The 16,335-nt window shown below is 56.0% G+C and overlaps 1 protein-coding gene across 2 annotated transcripts; it reads left to right on the forward strand.

Annotated features, from left to right (window-relative positions):
- The first annotated feature begins 142 nt into the window (after positions 1-142).
- Positions 143-16,282, forward strand: PDK2 (pyruvate dehydrogenase kinase 2). Of its 2 annotated transcripts, XM_007176426.2 has the most exons (11): positions 143-359; positions 2,207-2,348; positions 9,446-9,517; positions 9,865-10,049; positions 10,534-10,623; positions 10,827-10,904; positions 13,295-13,371; positions 13,462-13,560; positions 13,733-13,840; positions 14,508-14,621; positions 15,194-16,282. In XM_007176426.2, exons 1-11 carry the CDS (start codon positions 242-244, stop codon positions 15,332-15,334), a joined length of 1,224 nt encoding a protein of 407 aa, XP_007176488.1. In that variant the 5' UTR covers positions 143-241; the 3' UTR covers positions 15,335-16,282. The 2 variants fall into 2 exon arrangements, with proteins under 2 accessions (XP_007176488.1, XP_007176489.1); XM_007176427.2 differs by lacking the exon at positions 2,207-2,348 and having other exon boundaries at positions 251-359.
- Positions 16,283-16,335: the final 53 nt, after the last annotated feature.

Consider the following 16,335-nt stretch of genomic DNA (forward strand, 5'->3'; position numbering starts at 1 on the left):
GGCCCAGGGGCAGCCACGTGCCGGGGCGAGAGGCTACTGGCTCTCTGGGAGTTGTTTGTGAGCCGCCATTGGCAACGTCGGGGCTCCGCGACGAGCCGATTGGCCGGGATTCGGAGCCCCGCCAGGGCAGGGGTGGGGAGTAGGCGGCTGCTGCGACGCTGGGCCCGCCTGGGCCGAACGGAGCGCCAGCGCTGCCCGCGCGGGGACCGGAGCCCGAGCCGGAGGCGCGGCCGCCGCCGCCATGCGCTGGGTCCGCGCGCTGCTGAAGAATGCGTCCCTGGCAGGGGCGCCCAAGTACATCGAGCACTTCAGCAAGTTCTCCCCGTCCCCGCTCTCCATGAAGCAGTTTCTGGACTTCGGTACGAGTGGGCAGGAGGCGGCTGGCAGCGAGGGCCCGCGGGGGGTGGGGGTGGAGTGAAGGAGTCCTGGCCATGAAGGATTAACACGGAGGGTAAGGGAGGCCGAGTGACATGGAAGGTTTGCTTGCAGGGGTCCAGACAGGAAAGTGTTAACGGGGAGGAAGGGGCCGGCCGCCGGGCTTGAAAGGGTTAAGGGCACCGTGACTGAAGAGACTGAGCTGTTAGCGGGAAGGGGGGGCACTGAGAAGGAAGGGTCCAAGATGTCTTCCCGGGCTTTGTGAGGGGTCTTGGAGAGGAAGGGGCAGTGAGGCGGTGATGTTGGAGCAGGAGGGTGTAACCAGGCACTAAAGGGTTACTGGGGGTTGTCCTGGCGATTCTAAAAGTGAAAGTCAGAGAGGAAATGAGGAGGATGCTGGTGGGAGTGACAAGGCAGCCCTGGGAGGTGTAGCCATCTGGAAGGAGACCTGCGCAGGGGTGGACGTGGAGGGGTCGGTTGGGGGAGGGGGCTCTTTCAGATGAGTCAACAGGAGAGAGGCCCTGGCCGGTACACCTCCGCCCTCTGAAGGAGCTGGCCCCCAGCTGTCCTAGAGGGCAAGGACACTTGCAGATCAAATCTGCTGTGGCCTGGCCGTCTTCCCCCAGCTGGGCAGGGGTCCGGGGCACCATGAGATGGAGTTAGGTAGCTTGTACCCATCCTTGGCTGCCCCCTGGGTTCCTGGGCCAGGGTCGCCTACCATCAGTGTTCTGGGGGTGGCAAGGCTGTGCCAACGTGGGGACTGAAAGAGGCATTGTGTGGACCCTGTCTGTTCACACGGAATTTCTACGGTGCCAGCTGGGGATTAGGAGGGGTTGCCCAGGTCTCTCAAGAGTCAAGGAGGCAGAGCCTGGCTTAGGTTACAGCTTTGTCACTGATGGGACAGGGCGGGGAGGTGGCAGCCAGGACACAGGGCACCTGTTCCCCAAGGCTTGTCCGCCTGCCCCCCTCCCTGTTTGAGCTCCCCCCATGTAGGAAAGCCTCCTGAGCCCACTCCCAGCCCCCAGCATCTGTCCGGTCCAGACTGGACCACAGTTAACAGAACTGTCACAGCAGGGAGGGGCCCACAGTAGAGTTTGGTCCCCCACTTGGAGTTCAGTGAGGGAAATAGACCTTCAGAAGGATGGTGACATGCACTGGATGACAGTTAAAAGCAGAACCTGGACTTAGAACCCAGGTCTCCTGACTCTAGACCATGGCCTCATTCAGTCCTCTGCTCCCTCTTCATTTTCAAGCCAGACCAAGGATCAGAGTATTTGGGCCCCGGTTCTCAGGCCCTGTCTACCTCACAGGTGGGCGGGCATTAACGTAGGGGCAGCTCTACAATGGGCATAAAGACCAGCTGGGCCAGAGATGACGCCGGGACCCTGCAGCTGTGGTGGTCCGAGCATAGCTCCCCTCAGCCAGGGGGAGCTCATCCCAAGGTAGGGATGGATTTCCCAGGCCCTTCTGCCCACCTGGATCAACCCCCCCAAAGTGAGTGTCTACTAGGAAGGAAAGAAGGAGAAGAAGTGAGATAACTTGGGCTGGAGGCAGCTCCCAGTGGGCCCAGGGTGGCCCTTCTCCCTGTGGTTAAAGGCAAGCAGGGTTCAGCTGGGGGTGGGGAGAGGATGCAACCTCCCTAAGGGTTAGGCTGGGTGGTGTGGCGGTCAGTGCAGGGGTCAGGAAAGGCTCCTTGTCCCATGCCTCCATCTCTTCTCTTCTGAACCCTCAGGAAATGAAGGATTTAGTGACCTGACCCCGCCCCCCCCAAGATGTCCTCTGGCTCCAGTGCTTTGTAACTCTGTGAGCTCACCCTTCCCTCTCCCACCAGGGTCCAGCAATGCCTGTGAGAAAACCTCATTCACCTTCCTCAGGCAGGAGTTGCCTGTGCGCCTGGCCAACATCATGAAAGAGATCAACCTGCTTCCCGACCGGGTGCTGAGCACACCCTCGGTGCAGCTGGTACAGAGCTGGTGAGACCCCTGAATAGGTCCCCGCACCTCCCACCCCATTGTCAGATGCCCCCTGCTCCCAGGAACCTTGAGGGAGGTGGGGAAAGAGGAGAGACACAGGGACTCCGAGAGGTAGGGGAGTTCCTAGGGTCAAGTGGGAATCCCAGGCCAGAGCAGGGACTCAGATCAAGCTCATAGCCTCCATGTCTATGGGACAGCCCTGTACTCACCACCCTCCATTCTCTGGAAACACAGGATCCGCCTAGGAAATCATCATTTTCACAGCCAAAAACCCAAATCAGGCTAATGTCAGCATTTGCCACCATCCCTGGTCCTGAAAATCTAGCACCTGTTGGATAGTATTTACCTGAAGCAACTTTGTGGGAAGCAGAAACAGGAAGAAGCTAGTCTTCAAATTATATAATCCAAACAAGTCAGCGTGTTTTGGATGTTGGAAAACACTCGAATAGACACAAAGATGGCACAGTACCAACTCCAAAGAGTTTTGGACGGGCAAAGACCAAAAGTTTATTGCACAGAGCAGCAGTAGCAGAGAGAAATCCTCAGTAAAGTTTACTCAAAAATTCTGTCCAGGGATAAGTAACTGAATGACATTAGCCAGAGGCCAGTCACATGAAGAAGGAAAAAGAATTTGCTCTGTAACTGGGTATGTAAATGCGTAATCATGGTTGATCTTCAGTGGCATGTGTGCAGAAATCTTTTGCCCTTGCTTCTGGCTGTGGCAGGTGTGGTATGGCTGTGGTTTCCTTTTGGATTCGAGACAACCACACCTACTTCGAGCCCAGTGCCGTGTTAGGTTAAAGAAACAGTAGCAGCAGCTGCCCTCAGGGAGCCTGTGATCTCACGGGGAGAGTAGAAGAGGGCAAACTAAGAGCTACATAGTGGCAGGAGCAGTAAGCTGCTGAAAAGTTAGTTTTATTTAAATTAAAAGCAAAGTATTATTTTAAAATAACATTGATTGGGTTTTTTCCCCTCGTTGCAGAAGTATGACATGTTCACTTTGACATTTGGAGAACACAGAAAAGTAGATAAAAGGGAATGCCAACCACTACCCTCCACCCCTTAACCAAACACTGTTAAGGTTTCGTAAGTGCCCTTTATTGATGCCCTTCCAGCTTTTTTCTATGCATGAATATGCATATGCATGACTTACCCTAATTAAATGAGGATAAGGTAAGGAAGGACCAGGCACACGATCTATGCACAGTGAATTTCAGTTGAATCAGAAAGTTGTGCGGAAGTTGAAATGGACGCAGAGAGGAGGTGACGTGTCACTGGGCCTTACAGGGTGCCTAACTGAACCCTGACCTAGAAGGGAGGGAAGGGCATTCCAGGCCAAAGGAACTGCTTGTGCAAAGGTGCAGAGGCCGGAGAGGGCCCGGCTAGGGCATCTGAGCGCTCACTTTGTGGATACAGTGCTGTTAGTGCAAGCGGTGAAGGTGGATGGGGGGACAGAGGGCAGAGCCTGATTTGCATGTAGCCCAACAAGGTCACCCCTCGCTGGGCCCTGTCCCTTAGAGGTCCGAGACCTCTGAGCCAACCGGCATTTCCTGCCATCAGGCAGTGCGGAAGGCATGGGGAGGGACAGAAGGTACCATCTGTTCTGCCCAGCCCTCCTCCAGCTCTGTCCAGCTGAGTGCCCTGACCGCCTCTCCAGCTGGTCCCTGACTCCAGGACGAGGCTTCTCAGGCCCCTCCCTGGACACCGTGTTCCTAGAAGAGTCAGGGGATGTGGGGAGGGAGGGCAGGGAGCTGCTGAACTGCCCGTGATGCCCCCGAGGCCCACAGAGTCCCTTCCTGAAACTCAGTTACACGTGTGGGGGGCTTGGCCTGACGTTATTCTTCCCTCAAAGCTGGGAAGTAATGTCCAGCAACAGCAGGAGGGAGTGAAGTTAGACAAAAGGGAATACTTCGCAGTGGATGACTCGCTTAGAGGGGAGCAGGCCAAGGTATCGCTAGAGTGTGCTGACGCACTGAAGAGACCGCCTGCTGAGATTGTTTCCAGAGAATGGGCACCAGCTGCAGCAAGAGAGACTGTGGTCTGAGGGAAGGAAGGACTCTCTGAGGCGGCTGCCTGTGAGAGAGGGCAGACCTCCCTATCCAGGGGAACCCCCTTGCCAGCTTGGATGATGGAGGCGGTGGAGGTGGGTAGAGTTTGCAGGAGAGGAGGGGGACGACCTATCAGAGAGCCTGGCAAGAGGCCCACTAGCCTCAGAGTCTGATGAGTGAGGAGCAAAACCTCCCCTTTGGAAATGGACAAGCCCTGTGCACCTGCTATCAGTAGGAGCAGAGGTAATAGTTAATCTGTGGCAACAGCTAATGGAGTTTCTATTCAGCTGGGGAAAGGTTCCAGGCAGGAATCACTGTGGGCAAGTGGAGAATTCCTGGCTCTAAACAAACCTGATGTATTATTTCAACCGGACAGACTTGGTGTTGTGGGAACTTGTTTTGGAAGTGACTGGAAGGTAGAGGAAAGCCCTGGGTGTGGTGCCGGCATGCCTGACTCTGAGGCTTGGCTTTGCTGCTTGCTAGACACTTAATGTTTGGCCAACCCCACGGCCCCTCTGAGCCTCGGCTTCCTCATCTGTAAAATGGGGATCCGTTCTGTTTCTAAGGGTCAGGTGCCACTGCTGGATGTGAAAGTACACGGAACTCTCTAAGCGTGCGTGATGTCTGCGAGCTTCTGGCAACAGCACCTCCAGGACAAAGATGATGTGCTGTGGCAGAGGTTCTCTTCACAGTGTAGTAATAATAATGATGACGATGACAGAAGCAGACCTGCTTGGAGGGCCTGCTGGCCATCAGGAGCTGTTCTAAGCGTGTCCACGTATTAATTCATTTAACTTCACAACAACCTGATGAAGTAGGCCTTGTTATTATCCCCATTTTGTAGATGAGGAAACTGAGGTTCAGAGAGATTAAGAAACTTGTCTGAGCTCGTTCAGGTAATAAGTGGTATTCCACTGGGATTCCAGCCCAGGCTGTGTGATCTGGAGGCTGCGTTCTTGAAAGGAAAGGAGAGAACCGCACTCTGGGACAGTGACCAGGAGTCAGAGATTTCTAAGCTCACAGAGCAAGTCAGTGGGAAAGTAGATTTTCTTTACAGAGATTGTTTGATGGCTAGTATTGTGGGGGCACAGAGCGGTAACCTTGCCTCCTCTCAGGAGAGAAAGACAGCCTGAGGAAGGGCGTGGAGTCGGTGGGGATGTACTTCGAGAAAATGGAGGGTGGAGTGATAGTTGCAGACTAGAATCAAATGACAGCGAGTCACTCCTGTCACCAGTAGAGCCTTTGCAGGGGTGTAAGGAAGGGGGTGGCAGGGGGTATCACCAGCACCTTCTTATGAACTTCCCTTGCATCAGCAAGGTATGTAGACCCCAAACCCAGTCCTTGTCCTTGAAAAGAATGACCACCTCACAGGTTCCGGGCACCCAGGGCCAAACCCTGCCATTGAATCCCTCAGCCACCACTTATGTAATCAGAGCGGAGACCGGGCACCAGCATCATCTCCTCTAATCCGTGCCTGCTGCTACGAAGCCCACTTCACACGCGGGAACCTGAGTGGCACCGCCAGCAATGGGACCCAGGTTGGCCTGGCTCAGGGCCGTGCCCACCACCCCTCCACAAGCAGCTTCCAGATAGATGGAGGACACGTCTGCCCCCTCTCCCCTCCTCACAGGGCCTTTGCCTTGTTCACACCCCTGGTCCCCAGCGGCTGTGAACACTAGTACATGGTGCACACACACCCGCAGGCGCCCAGACTCACACTTGGTTACCACTCCTCTGCCCCCACGCAAGGCTGCACACGCCTCCTCCCCAGCTGCCGGGCACTCATTCCGACACCCACGCGCGCGCGCACACACACACACACACACACGCACGCACGCTGTCTCGCTCCCTCCTCTCCCTGTATTCCACTCCTCCCACCTCCTAAATCCAGGGCTCTGGAATGGCTAGAAAGCCCCAGAAGGCAGGGTTTGGGGCTTCCACATTACCTCGGTGGAGGGGAGGGGAAGGAAGCTCCAGATCTCACCCAGGAAGTCCTGGGCGGCCTTGCTTACTGTTGAGGTCGGCAGGCCAGGCCTTCCCTAGGGCGTCACATTGGCCCCACTGCCTGCTCTGCCAGGCCCAGGGCAGGTTGCGCATCTGTCATTGCACCACTGGTCCAGACCGCCTGTGTCTAAGCCCAGCTCTTTCTCTGGCCCTCGGGGGTGGGCAGCCCAGGAGCCAGCATCACTGCCTCCCCAGCGTCTTTCCCTTTTTAGGACCAAGATCTGGCCCAAGGGTGAGGTCTGGTCTGCCAGGCCCTTGGGGGGCTTCAGGCCAGGGTCAAGGTTCCCCTGGGACAATCTTTGTCATCCTCTCCTCTTCCTTCCAAGAGCACACTCAGGACAACTCCCCTGAAGGAATGGCCCTGCGAGAGAGGCAGGTAGGGATTCTAAACCCTGCTTCACAGTCAGGAGACTGAGGCCTGAGGCTGCAGCTCTCCCCAGAGCCCTTCGGGCGGGAGCTGCTCATTGCCAGTCCAGGCTGGTGCCCTTTGTTCTGCTTCACTGGCCACGTGACAGCGCCCTCTATGGTTCATTAAGCAGCCACAGAGGGGCGGGGCCAGCAGCGAGAGCTCTCATCCTACCCTTGCCCCCGCTCCTGGCCAAGCTGGTCAGGGGCCCCTAGCTCTCTCTGCTTGCCTCCAGGGTCTTGGGAAGGGGTTCCAGGGCCCCCACCCCTCAGCTGGTCTCCTCCCTCTCCTCTCTCTGCCTGTCCCCACCATTGCATACTTGCAGGTCCTCCTCCCAAATCCCCCCTCCCTCTAAGAATCACATGAGCACGAAGCTTTCTCCTGGGTATGGTCAAGGAATGAGGGACTTGGAGTAACACAGGCCTGTGAGAGAGGATCCCAGCTCTGCATGTTAACTTCCTCATCTGTAAAATGGGTCTAGCGGTAGCACCCTCACCCCCCGTCACAGGGTCATTGTGGAGGTTAAAGTAGGGGAACACAGAGCAGAGCCCTGGCACAAGGCCGGCGCCAGTAAATGCTGGGCCGCCTTCACCATCAGCATCACTGTTAGGACCGGTGTAGACAGTGAGCACTTGGCCATGTGGTGTAGACTTGGCATCAGACAGACCTGGGTTGGAATCCCAGTGCAAATGCTTACTGTGTGGCCTGGCGCATATTACCTGCCCTCTCTGAGCTGGTTTCCTTGTCTGAAAAAGGGGGGAAATGCCACATGCTCACGAAGGCTGCTGGGAGATGAGAGACCCTGTGTAGACTCTGAGCTCTAACGGTCACTGGGTAAGTGTCGTCTGTTCTTATTCTCCAGGGAGCCCGAGGTGAGGCTGAAGGAGGGCCGCTCTGACTGTCTGCCGGGGCTGTGGGGACAGTGAGGGGGCACTGAGGGGGAGCTGATCTCCTCTGCCCTCTCGGCTCCCCCTACCAGTGACTCTGCCACCTCTTGCCAGGCGTTGTGCTGGGCCCAGGGTGGGGAGGGCAGGCAGGAGCAGCGGGGCAAGGACGGCCCCAGTCCTGCCATCAGTGGCTGTCCAGAGCGTGACAGATTCAAACATGGCGTGATTCAGAGTCTTCGCCCAGTACAACCAGGAGGTGTGTGTCATGTGCCACCTGGGGACTCAGAGGGTGCACTCAGCTGTGGACAGTGTCTGAACCACTGTTCGAAACAAGAGCAAACATTTAGAGAGTGCTCACTGTTTGCTAGGCGCTGTGTTAATTATCACGTTTAATTCTCACCAAAAAGCCGTGATAGCAGTAGGTACAAAACCCTCCCTTTTCTAATGAGGAAACTCAGGCCCAGAGAGGTTCCATGACTTACCCAGAGCCACGCAGCTCCAAGTGGAAAAAACCAGCCTGGAACTCGGCAGAGCCAGCTTCAAAGCTAGCTCTTTTACCCTCTTCTCTACTGGGTTAAGCAAGAGAGGGGAGAGTAGCAGTTAGTGGGTGAAGGGAGCAGGGCATTCCAGGCAGAGGGAACCGCAGGCCCCATGGGCTGAGCATTTTGAGCAGACAGCAGTGTATAGTGGCAGGAGCGCTGGAGGCCGGTCTTCACTATGCTACCTCCCAGCTGTGGAACTGCTTCAGGCCTCAGTTGAGGAGACTGTGAAACGGGGCTAATTACTGCCGTTCTTACCTGTCAAGGTCAAAGCACTGTGTACCTGGGAATGCTTCTGACTGTGGTGGGGGCCTCTTCTGGAGAGACTGTTAGGCCCCGGGGGCCCTCCCCCCCCTCAGAGCTCTCGGTGGCCCCTCCTTCCTGCCGGCTGGAAGTGTTTCTGCCAGAGAGAGGCTCAGCTCTCTGCCTTCCCCAGGACAATGGGCTGTTGCAGGCTGAGGTGTTAGCAGGGAAGCAGTGGCGTCCTGCCTCGCAGTAGGGGCGGGGGCACAGTGGCTCCAGGTTGGCACCATCTGGGCATCCCGGGTCCCTTCAGGCTCTCCGTGGGCTCCAGCCCCACCCAGTGTCAGAGCTGGGCATGCCCACCCCACCCCGAGTCCTTCCCACCCACCATTTAAAATCCAGTTCCCTAGGAGATTGCACAGCTCCTGGTGCCTGGAGTCGGGAGTATGAGGCTGTCGTCTTCCTCCCTGAACCCCTGCTCTGTGAGAGCTCTGGGCTGGCCACTCTGCCACCTGTGCCCGTGGGATGCGGCAACAACCCTGCGGGACAAACACTAAGATCTGCTTCCACGACGGGCCCTGGGGAGCTAAGTGCCTTGCCCCAGCCTGCTCTCACTGCTGGTCTCGGGCAAGGCCTCCTCCCCGGTCTGGGCCTCAGTCTCCTAATCCTGGAGACCTGTGGGTAGGGTGGTTACCAACTCCCTTTGAGGACTGCTATTCTAGGATATCAAGCAAAGGCGCTCTAGGTACCAACAAATTAGAGACTTTCTTGCATAACTCGCGGCATCGTTGGGGAGACTCACGTACGGAGGGAGCAGAGTGAGAGCATTTTTGACGCAGCTTGTGAACCCACGTGGCCCAGCTCTGGGCGGTGCCCACTGGAGGCACAGGACGGAAGTAGGGTCAGCAGAGTCGGGTGTGCCGGGGCCCGGCCTGGGGTTGAGACGTCCCCCGCCCCCTCCCGCACACAGGTATGTCCAGAGTCTCCTGGACATCATGGAGTTCCTGGACAAGGACCCTGAGGACCATCGGACCCTGAGCCAGTGAGTGAGGCCTTGGCTGGGGGTGGGAGGGCAGGTGTGGGCCACAGCCCCGGGGGCAGAAATGCCAGCAGGATGAAGGAAATGCCCCCACCCTCAGGGGTCTCCAGTCTGAGGGGGCAGACAGCCCCCGATCCTTGGTGTGCCCTGAGTCTGACAGGGGGACCCAGGCCCTGCCCCTGTGGAGCTCCCAGGCTGTCAGGCAGGCAGTGGGAGATTTGGGGCGGGCTTCCGGAGGAGTGGGCTGGGGAGAGTCGAGTGGGTGAAGGCACCGTGGAGAGAAGCGGGCAGAGTCTGAGGGTGTCCCAGGGCTGGGGCGAGGTGAGGGCCAACATCTACCCCCATCGCAGGTTCAGCGACGCCCTGGTCACCATCCGGAACCGCCACAATGACGTGGTGCCCACCATGGCGCAGGGCGTGCTGGAGTACAAGGACGCCTACGGCGACGACCCCGTCTCCAACCAGAACATCCAGTACTTCCTGGACCGCTTCTACCTCAGCCGCATCTCCATCCGCATGCTCATCAACCAGCACAGTGAGCGGGCGCAGGGCCATTCACTGTTCAGATGTTTACAGAATGCAACACTGTGTCGCCTCTTTATGTGGTATTCATAAAAGTCTTGTTATGTTAGGACACAGGTTGTTGTCCAGTGTTTCTTACTCCAGGAGTATTAACGATGATTGTTGAGAAATCGTAGCCAGTCATTAATTACACAAGAAGGTAAAAGTTATTTTTAAATGTATAGCAAAAGAGAAGAATAAATATAATGTAGAATGTATGGGGATGAAACTTCTGAGAAGAATGCTTCAGGCCTACAAAGGTCCAAGACTGGCCTGAGCCAGGGTTGGAGGGGCCGGGGGTCAGGGGAGAGAGGGTAGGAGGGTGGGGAGGGGGTGCAGCGTTAGGGTCAGAAGTGTTAGAAGTAGGGGTGGAGCGCTGGAGAACGGGGGGGGGGGGGGAAGAGGGAGCGCTGGGGTTGTGTGGCCCCGCTAACCGCGCCCTCCCTTCCCACCCGCAGCCCTGATCTTTGACGGCAGCACCAACCCAGCCCACCCCAAGCACATCGGCAGCATCGACCCCAACTGCAGCGTCTCTGAGGTGGTGAAAGGTGAGCTGTCCCCACCATGCCTGGCCCACAGAGGAGCCCCAGTGACCCCCCAATCTTACCTGGCCAGACAGTGACCCATTCCCCAGTGGGTGGGGGCCACGTCCCCATGGGTTCAGTGTTGGTGAAGCCCAGTGTTGGTGCCAAGAGGACTGCCTGCTGGGGGGAGGTCACCCCATTCCCTGATGACCCCTCTCTTCTCTCAGATGCCTACGACATGGCCAAGCTCCTGTGTGACAAGTATTACATGGCCTCACCTGACCTGGAGATCCAGGAGATCAATGGTGAGGGAGTGAGGCTGTGTGTCTGCCTGTCTGTCTGTCTAAGGGCTGGGCACATGGACGAGGAAAGTGAGGTGGGACTCAGGAAATGAACTGTTACCTGGATGAGGGAGAAGCAGAGCTATTATTGTATTATTATTATTATTATTAATTTATCTGGTAAATATTTATTAAGCAGTAAACACAACAGGCAAGGTCCCTGTTCCCACGGAGCTTACATTCTCCGTACTGGGGAGGTTGGGAAATGGGACCTTTAACCAATGAACAAATAACAAACAAGATAATTTCAGGTCATGATAAGTGACAGGAAGGAAACACAATGGGGTAACATGACAGAGATGGATAGGAGCAGTGTATTAGATGGGATATCAGTTTGGCTGTCTTCCCAAAATCCAAAAACTGGTTTAATTTGAGAGAGAGATTTCCCTCTCCCCAGCCCCTAGGGTAGAATGGTTAAAGCTGGCCACCCACCCTCATGTCTTAGTTCCAGCCTGGAGAAGGGGAAAGAGGATGTGGAAGGCAGGGCCCAAGAGCTGAACATAGCACTTTCCTAAGTCTCCCAGCTGCCAAGGGAGGCTGGGAATTTAGTCTCTAGCTGGGTAGCCATGTGCTAGTCAAAACTTTGGGGGAGAGAGGCATCTATTACTAAAAGAAGAAAGGGAATAACGGATACAAGAGGATGGCTACAAGAGTCCTACTTTGGATGGGGTAGTCGAGGACCAGAAGGACCAGTGTGGTGGGGTTAGGAGATTAAAGGGGTGATGGGTGGGAGAGAGGCTAGGCATGCAGGGCCAGTGGACCACAGACAGGAGCTGGGATTTTGAGAGCAGCAGAAAGCCACTGGAGGTTTGAAGCACGGTGATGACAGGATCTGAGTAATATTCTAAAGATATTTAGAGGGGACTTCCCTGGTGGCGCAATGGTTAAGACTCCGTGCTCCCAATGCAGGGGGCCCAGGTTCGATCCCTGGTCAGGGAACTAGATCCCACATGCATGCCGCAACTAAGAGTTCACATGCCACAACTAAGGAGCCGGTGAGCTGCAACTAAGGAGCCCACCTGCCACAACTAAGACCCAGTGCAATCAAATAAATATTAAAGAAAAAAAAAGATATTTAGAGGTTGGAGGAGGCAGGAGAGGACACAGGAAGACCAGTTAGGAGGTCATTGCGGATTCAGGCAAGGGGAAGGGAAGGCAGCAGAGAGGAAAAGAAGGGGGTGAACTGGATAAATACCTTGAAGGTGGAGGAGTGAGGAGGATCAGGGCCTCTACCCTCCCCTCCACCCACCTGATCCTCAGCCACCCTGGCCTGTGGGCCAGAAACCTGAGGTGTTCATGCCTCTGTGCCTGGAAGTCGCACTGCCCACCACATCCTAGTCTTTCCTTAAGACCCGGTTCAAGTCCACCTCCTCTGAAAAGCCTTCCCGGACCTCCCAGGAAGAGTTAGGCATCGCCTGCCCCAAGCGTACCTCTACATTGCACTGTTTGAATTACTTGGCAGAAACCAAAGGGCAGAGACAGGCCGCTTTACTTCAGGATCCCTGGGGTCAAGCCCAGGGCCTAGCACACAGCTCTGGGTACAGCACCTAATGTGAAAGTCAGTTGTGCGTTTCTCTGTCTAGACTTGAATTTCTGAGAGGGTAGGATTGAATTTTATTCAACTTTATGTCTCCACTGCCCAGCACAGGGCCTGAGTTTCCTTCATTCATTGATCCACTGCACATTTATTGAGCTTCTGCTACATACAAAGCTCTGTGCCAGGCACCAGGAAGAGACACTCAGTCTCTAAAACCAAGAAAACTCTCCAGGATAGAGTGATTCTTGGGAAGTAGCGTGCTCGTGTCAAAATCACCTGGGCAGCCCCCTCCCCTCTCCCCTGGGTGAAAAAGCTCTACAGGGGATTCTGGTATCAAGGTGAATGCTAGTAGGCTACATTTAGGATAGACAGACATTATTTGGGTGGATGAATGATGGATAGATGGGTAGATAAACAGTGGATGAATGGAAGGATGGATCTGTACTTTGAATGAATGGATAGATGGGAAAGATAGATGTTTGAACAGATGCATAGATTGAGGGACAATTGGATGGTTGGATGGACATTGAATGGGTAGATAGAGGAACGAATAGATATTGAATGGATATGATTGATGAATGGATGGATGGCTGGACGGACGGACAGATACTGTATAATGGATGGATATTATACGGAGAGATAGATGGATGAATGGACACTGAATGGCTGGATAGATGGATGAACGAATGAGCAGATGGATGGACGATGGATGGACAATGGATGGTGGTTGAGTGCTGGGTGCTGGATGCTGGTGAATGAATGCTGAATGGTGACCTCTTGACAATTTCCTGATCTTTGGTTTGGACTTCCCTGGCAGCATCCAACTCCAAACAGCCAATTCACATGGTCTATGTCCCCTCCCACCTCTACCACATGCTTTTTGAACTCTTCAAGGTGAGGAGGCTGGGGGATGGTCCTTTGTGGGGGGCGGGAGTGGTGAGGTCTAGGTTGCTCTCACTGTGTCTTACCCCTTTTCCACCACAGAATGCCATGCGAGCGACTGTGGAAAGCCATGAATCCAGCCTCACTCTCCCACCTCTCAAGGTCATGGTGGCCTTGGGCGAGGAAGATCTTTCCATCAAAGTAAGTGACCCTTGACTTTGGGGGCCAGAGAGCAGTGGTGTGGAGACTTCCCTCCTGCCGGGAGATGGGCTAAGGGAAGCCCGTGGGGGTGAGGAAGATCTGAGAAGATCAGGGGTGGGGTGTGGAGAAAACTGAGGTCTGGAGACACCCTGACATGTCCCATGTCCCCCAGATGAGTGACCAAGGTGGGGGTGTTCCCTTGAGGAAGATTGAGCGACTCTTCAGCTACATGTACTCCACGGCCCCCACGCCTCAGCTTGGCACCGGGGGAACCCCACTGGTGAGATGGCTTCACTCTGGTTCCCCGCACTGGCCTCCTGAAGAATGCCTGTTGGTCTTCTGGTCTCCTTATCAAATTGTCACTCTTGCCCATCTCTCGCTTCCCTACCTCCCATGGTCCCTCCGTCCTTGTGTGGCCGTGTGTGAGTCTGCGTCTGGGCCTCCCTGCTCCTCCTGTCTCTCCCCAGCCTGTACCTACCTACCTATCTGTGGGTGTCTGTCTGTCACTGTTCCTCAACTCTCCCTTCCCCTCTCTCTCTCCACAAGTAACTACCTCTCTCTTGGAGTTGTTCAGCTCACCAACACCTCCCTGTCCATCGCCAGCAGAGTAGGCGGAGCTGGGTGTGGGAAATTGAGACAAAGCGGTGCCCCGTGACCTGCCCAGACCCCTGGCTACCAGTCCCGAGCCCCCCTCCCTGCCCTGCTTACTGCTCCCCACCTGCCCCATGCTCCGCAGCCTTCTTCCCTCTGCCAGACCGATTTCCTTTATCCCACAGTCCCCATCTTGCCTCAGAGCTGTCCCTTTCTCATGTCCCCTCCCCACCCCAGTTCTGGGAGTCCCCCTGCACGACCCCAGCCTGGCCCTTCTCACTCAGCACATCAGTCCCTGCAGTTCCAGGAAGCCCAGGGCCAGTGTCTCATCACGCTCCCTTCTCACCCCCTTACAGGCTGGCTTCGGGTATGGGCTCCCCATTTCCCGCCTCTATGCCAAGTACTTCCAGGGGGACCTGCAGCTTTTCTCCATGGAGGGCTTTGGGACTGATGCTGTCATCTATCTCAAGGTGAGGGCCCCTGCCTGCAGAGTCTGGCTGGGGGAGTTTGCTGATAGGTCGGGCCTGTTATTAGGTTTCTTTTCCATCCCTCCAGTCTTTTTCTGATTCCAGACTGAGAATCAGAGCAAAGCTATAGTTCCCAGCCACCAGGCACTTCTAAGTTGGCAGGCAATTTCAGGGAGTCTGTGGTTTGCATGAGTAAGACCCTGTTCTGGGAACCGTTGACTTGCTAGACTCAGAAGGAAAGGGGGGAACCACAGAGAACTCCTGATTCAGCTCAGGGGGAGACTGAGGCCCAGAGCTGGTGACCTTGTTCAGGGTCACAGAGCCTAGCCTCCTTCCTATCCCTCCCTGACCTTTAAGTGAGCAGCCTTATTGAATGGGCAGGAGCAAGCCACAGAAGGGACAGACCCTTTCATGGGTCTTTCTGGGTTAGTCATCTCAGCCAGTGTCTGGCACTTGGCTGGGCTAACATGTGGGCCACAATGAGTGGCCACCAGAGCGTACCGGGGCAGGGCTGGTCTGCCGAGGAGTGGGCAAGGCACAGGGAAGCAGGAGAGGCTGACCCTGATGCCCTTCAGGCCCTGTCCACGGACTCGGTGGAACGCCTGCCCGTCTACAACAAGTCAGCCTGGCGCCACTACCAGACCATCCAGGAGGCCGGTGATTGGTGTGTGCCCAGCACGGAGCCTAAGAACACGTCCACGTACCGTGTCAGCTAGAGGCCACCCCACTCATCTGCACCCAAGAGGATGGACTGCTGTCTCTGGAGCCGGCCACCATGGTGACCCTCCCTGTCCCCACCCCAGGTTGCGGGAGGCTCTCCCTGATGACCAGCTTCTTGTCTCTGTGGAAATCACCGCGGCGACCGGTCTGTGGTGGCCCCTAAGTGCCAATCTCTGTCCCTATGGAGACTCCTAGGTGATCTCCCTGGGTCCAGTCTCTGTGGGCAGTGCCTGAGGATTGGGGGATGTCTCCACCCTGATAGGGTGTCCCAGAGATACGTTTCCATGGCATTCTTCCTTTCTGAGCCCAGAGCTGCCACTTCTCTGCTGGGGGTCCTAGGTCCCCCTCACTGCCTTCCACAGCCCTGGCCTTCCAAGTGGACACCCCTGCTTGCCTTATTCCCTTGGCCCGTGCCGGTACCCTGGCCCTGGTCTGGTGTCAGTGTTAGGAAGGGGCCAGGTACCCGCCACATCTGGCGTAGTGGGAGGGGACCCTTGGTTGGGGACCTGGTCCTACAGTCTCTTCCTCCACTCTGAGTTTAAGGTCAAAGTTAGGAGGCAGGGGTTTCTCACCTTGGGCTCACCCCTAAAGCCGAGGAACCTGGGAGGACCCAGAGGTTGGCCATCCAACCAAGCTGCTTGAAGCCTGCAGGTGGCCCCAGCAATGTTTCTGCCACCTCCCGAGCCCTTCCCCTGCATGTCCTCACGTGCATACACCTGCCTGCCACACACGGTCCCCCACTGAGCTCCAGACTCCAATTCCCACTGTGCCCGCGTGTGCTTGGGGTGGCTTTCTCCCTAGAATGTTCTGTGTACATAGCTAGTTTTATAGCCCTGAATGCCCCCACCCTTTCCCTTAGCACACAGGGGGTTAAAGTTGTGTGCTCCTCCCAGTGGCTGTGATGGTGACAGTGGCATCCACAGTAAAGAGGAGATCGAATGAGACTGCAGCCCCGCTGCTTTCCTGGGGGAGGGAGATCCTCACGTATAAACGCATA

Source organism: Balaenoptera acutorostrata, chromosome 20 (genome assembly GCF_949987535.1).
Source record: "Balaenoptera acutorostrata chromosome 20, mBalAcu1.1, whole genome shotgun sequence".
Taxonomy (NCBI): domain Eukaryota; kingdom Metazoa; phylum Chordata; class Mammalia; order Artiodactyla; family Balaenopteridae; genus Balaenoptera; species Balaenoptera acutorostrata.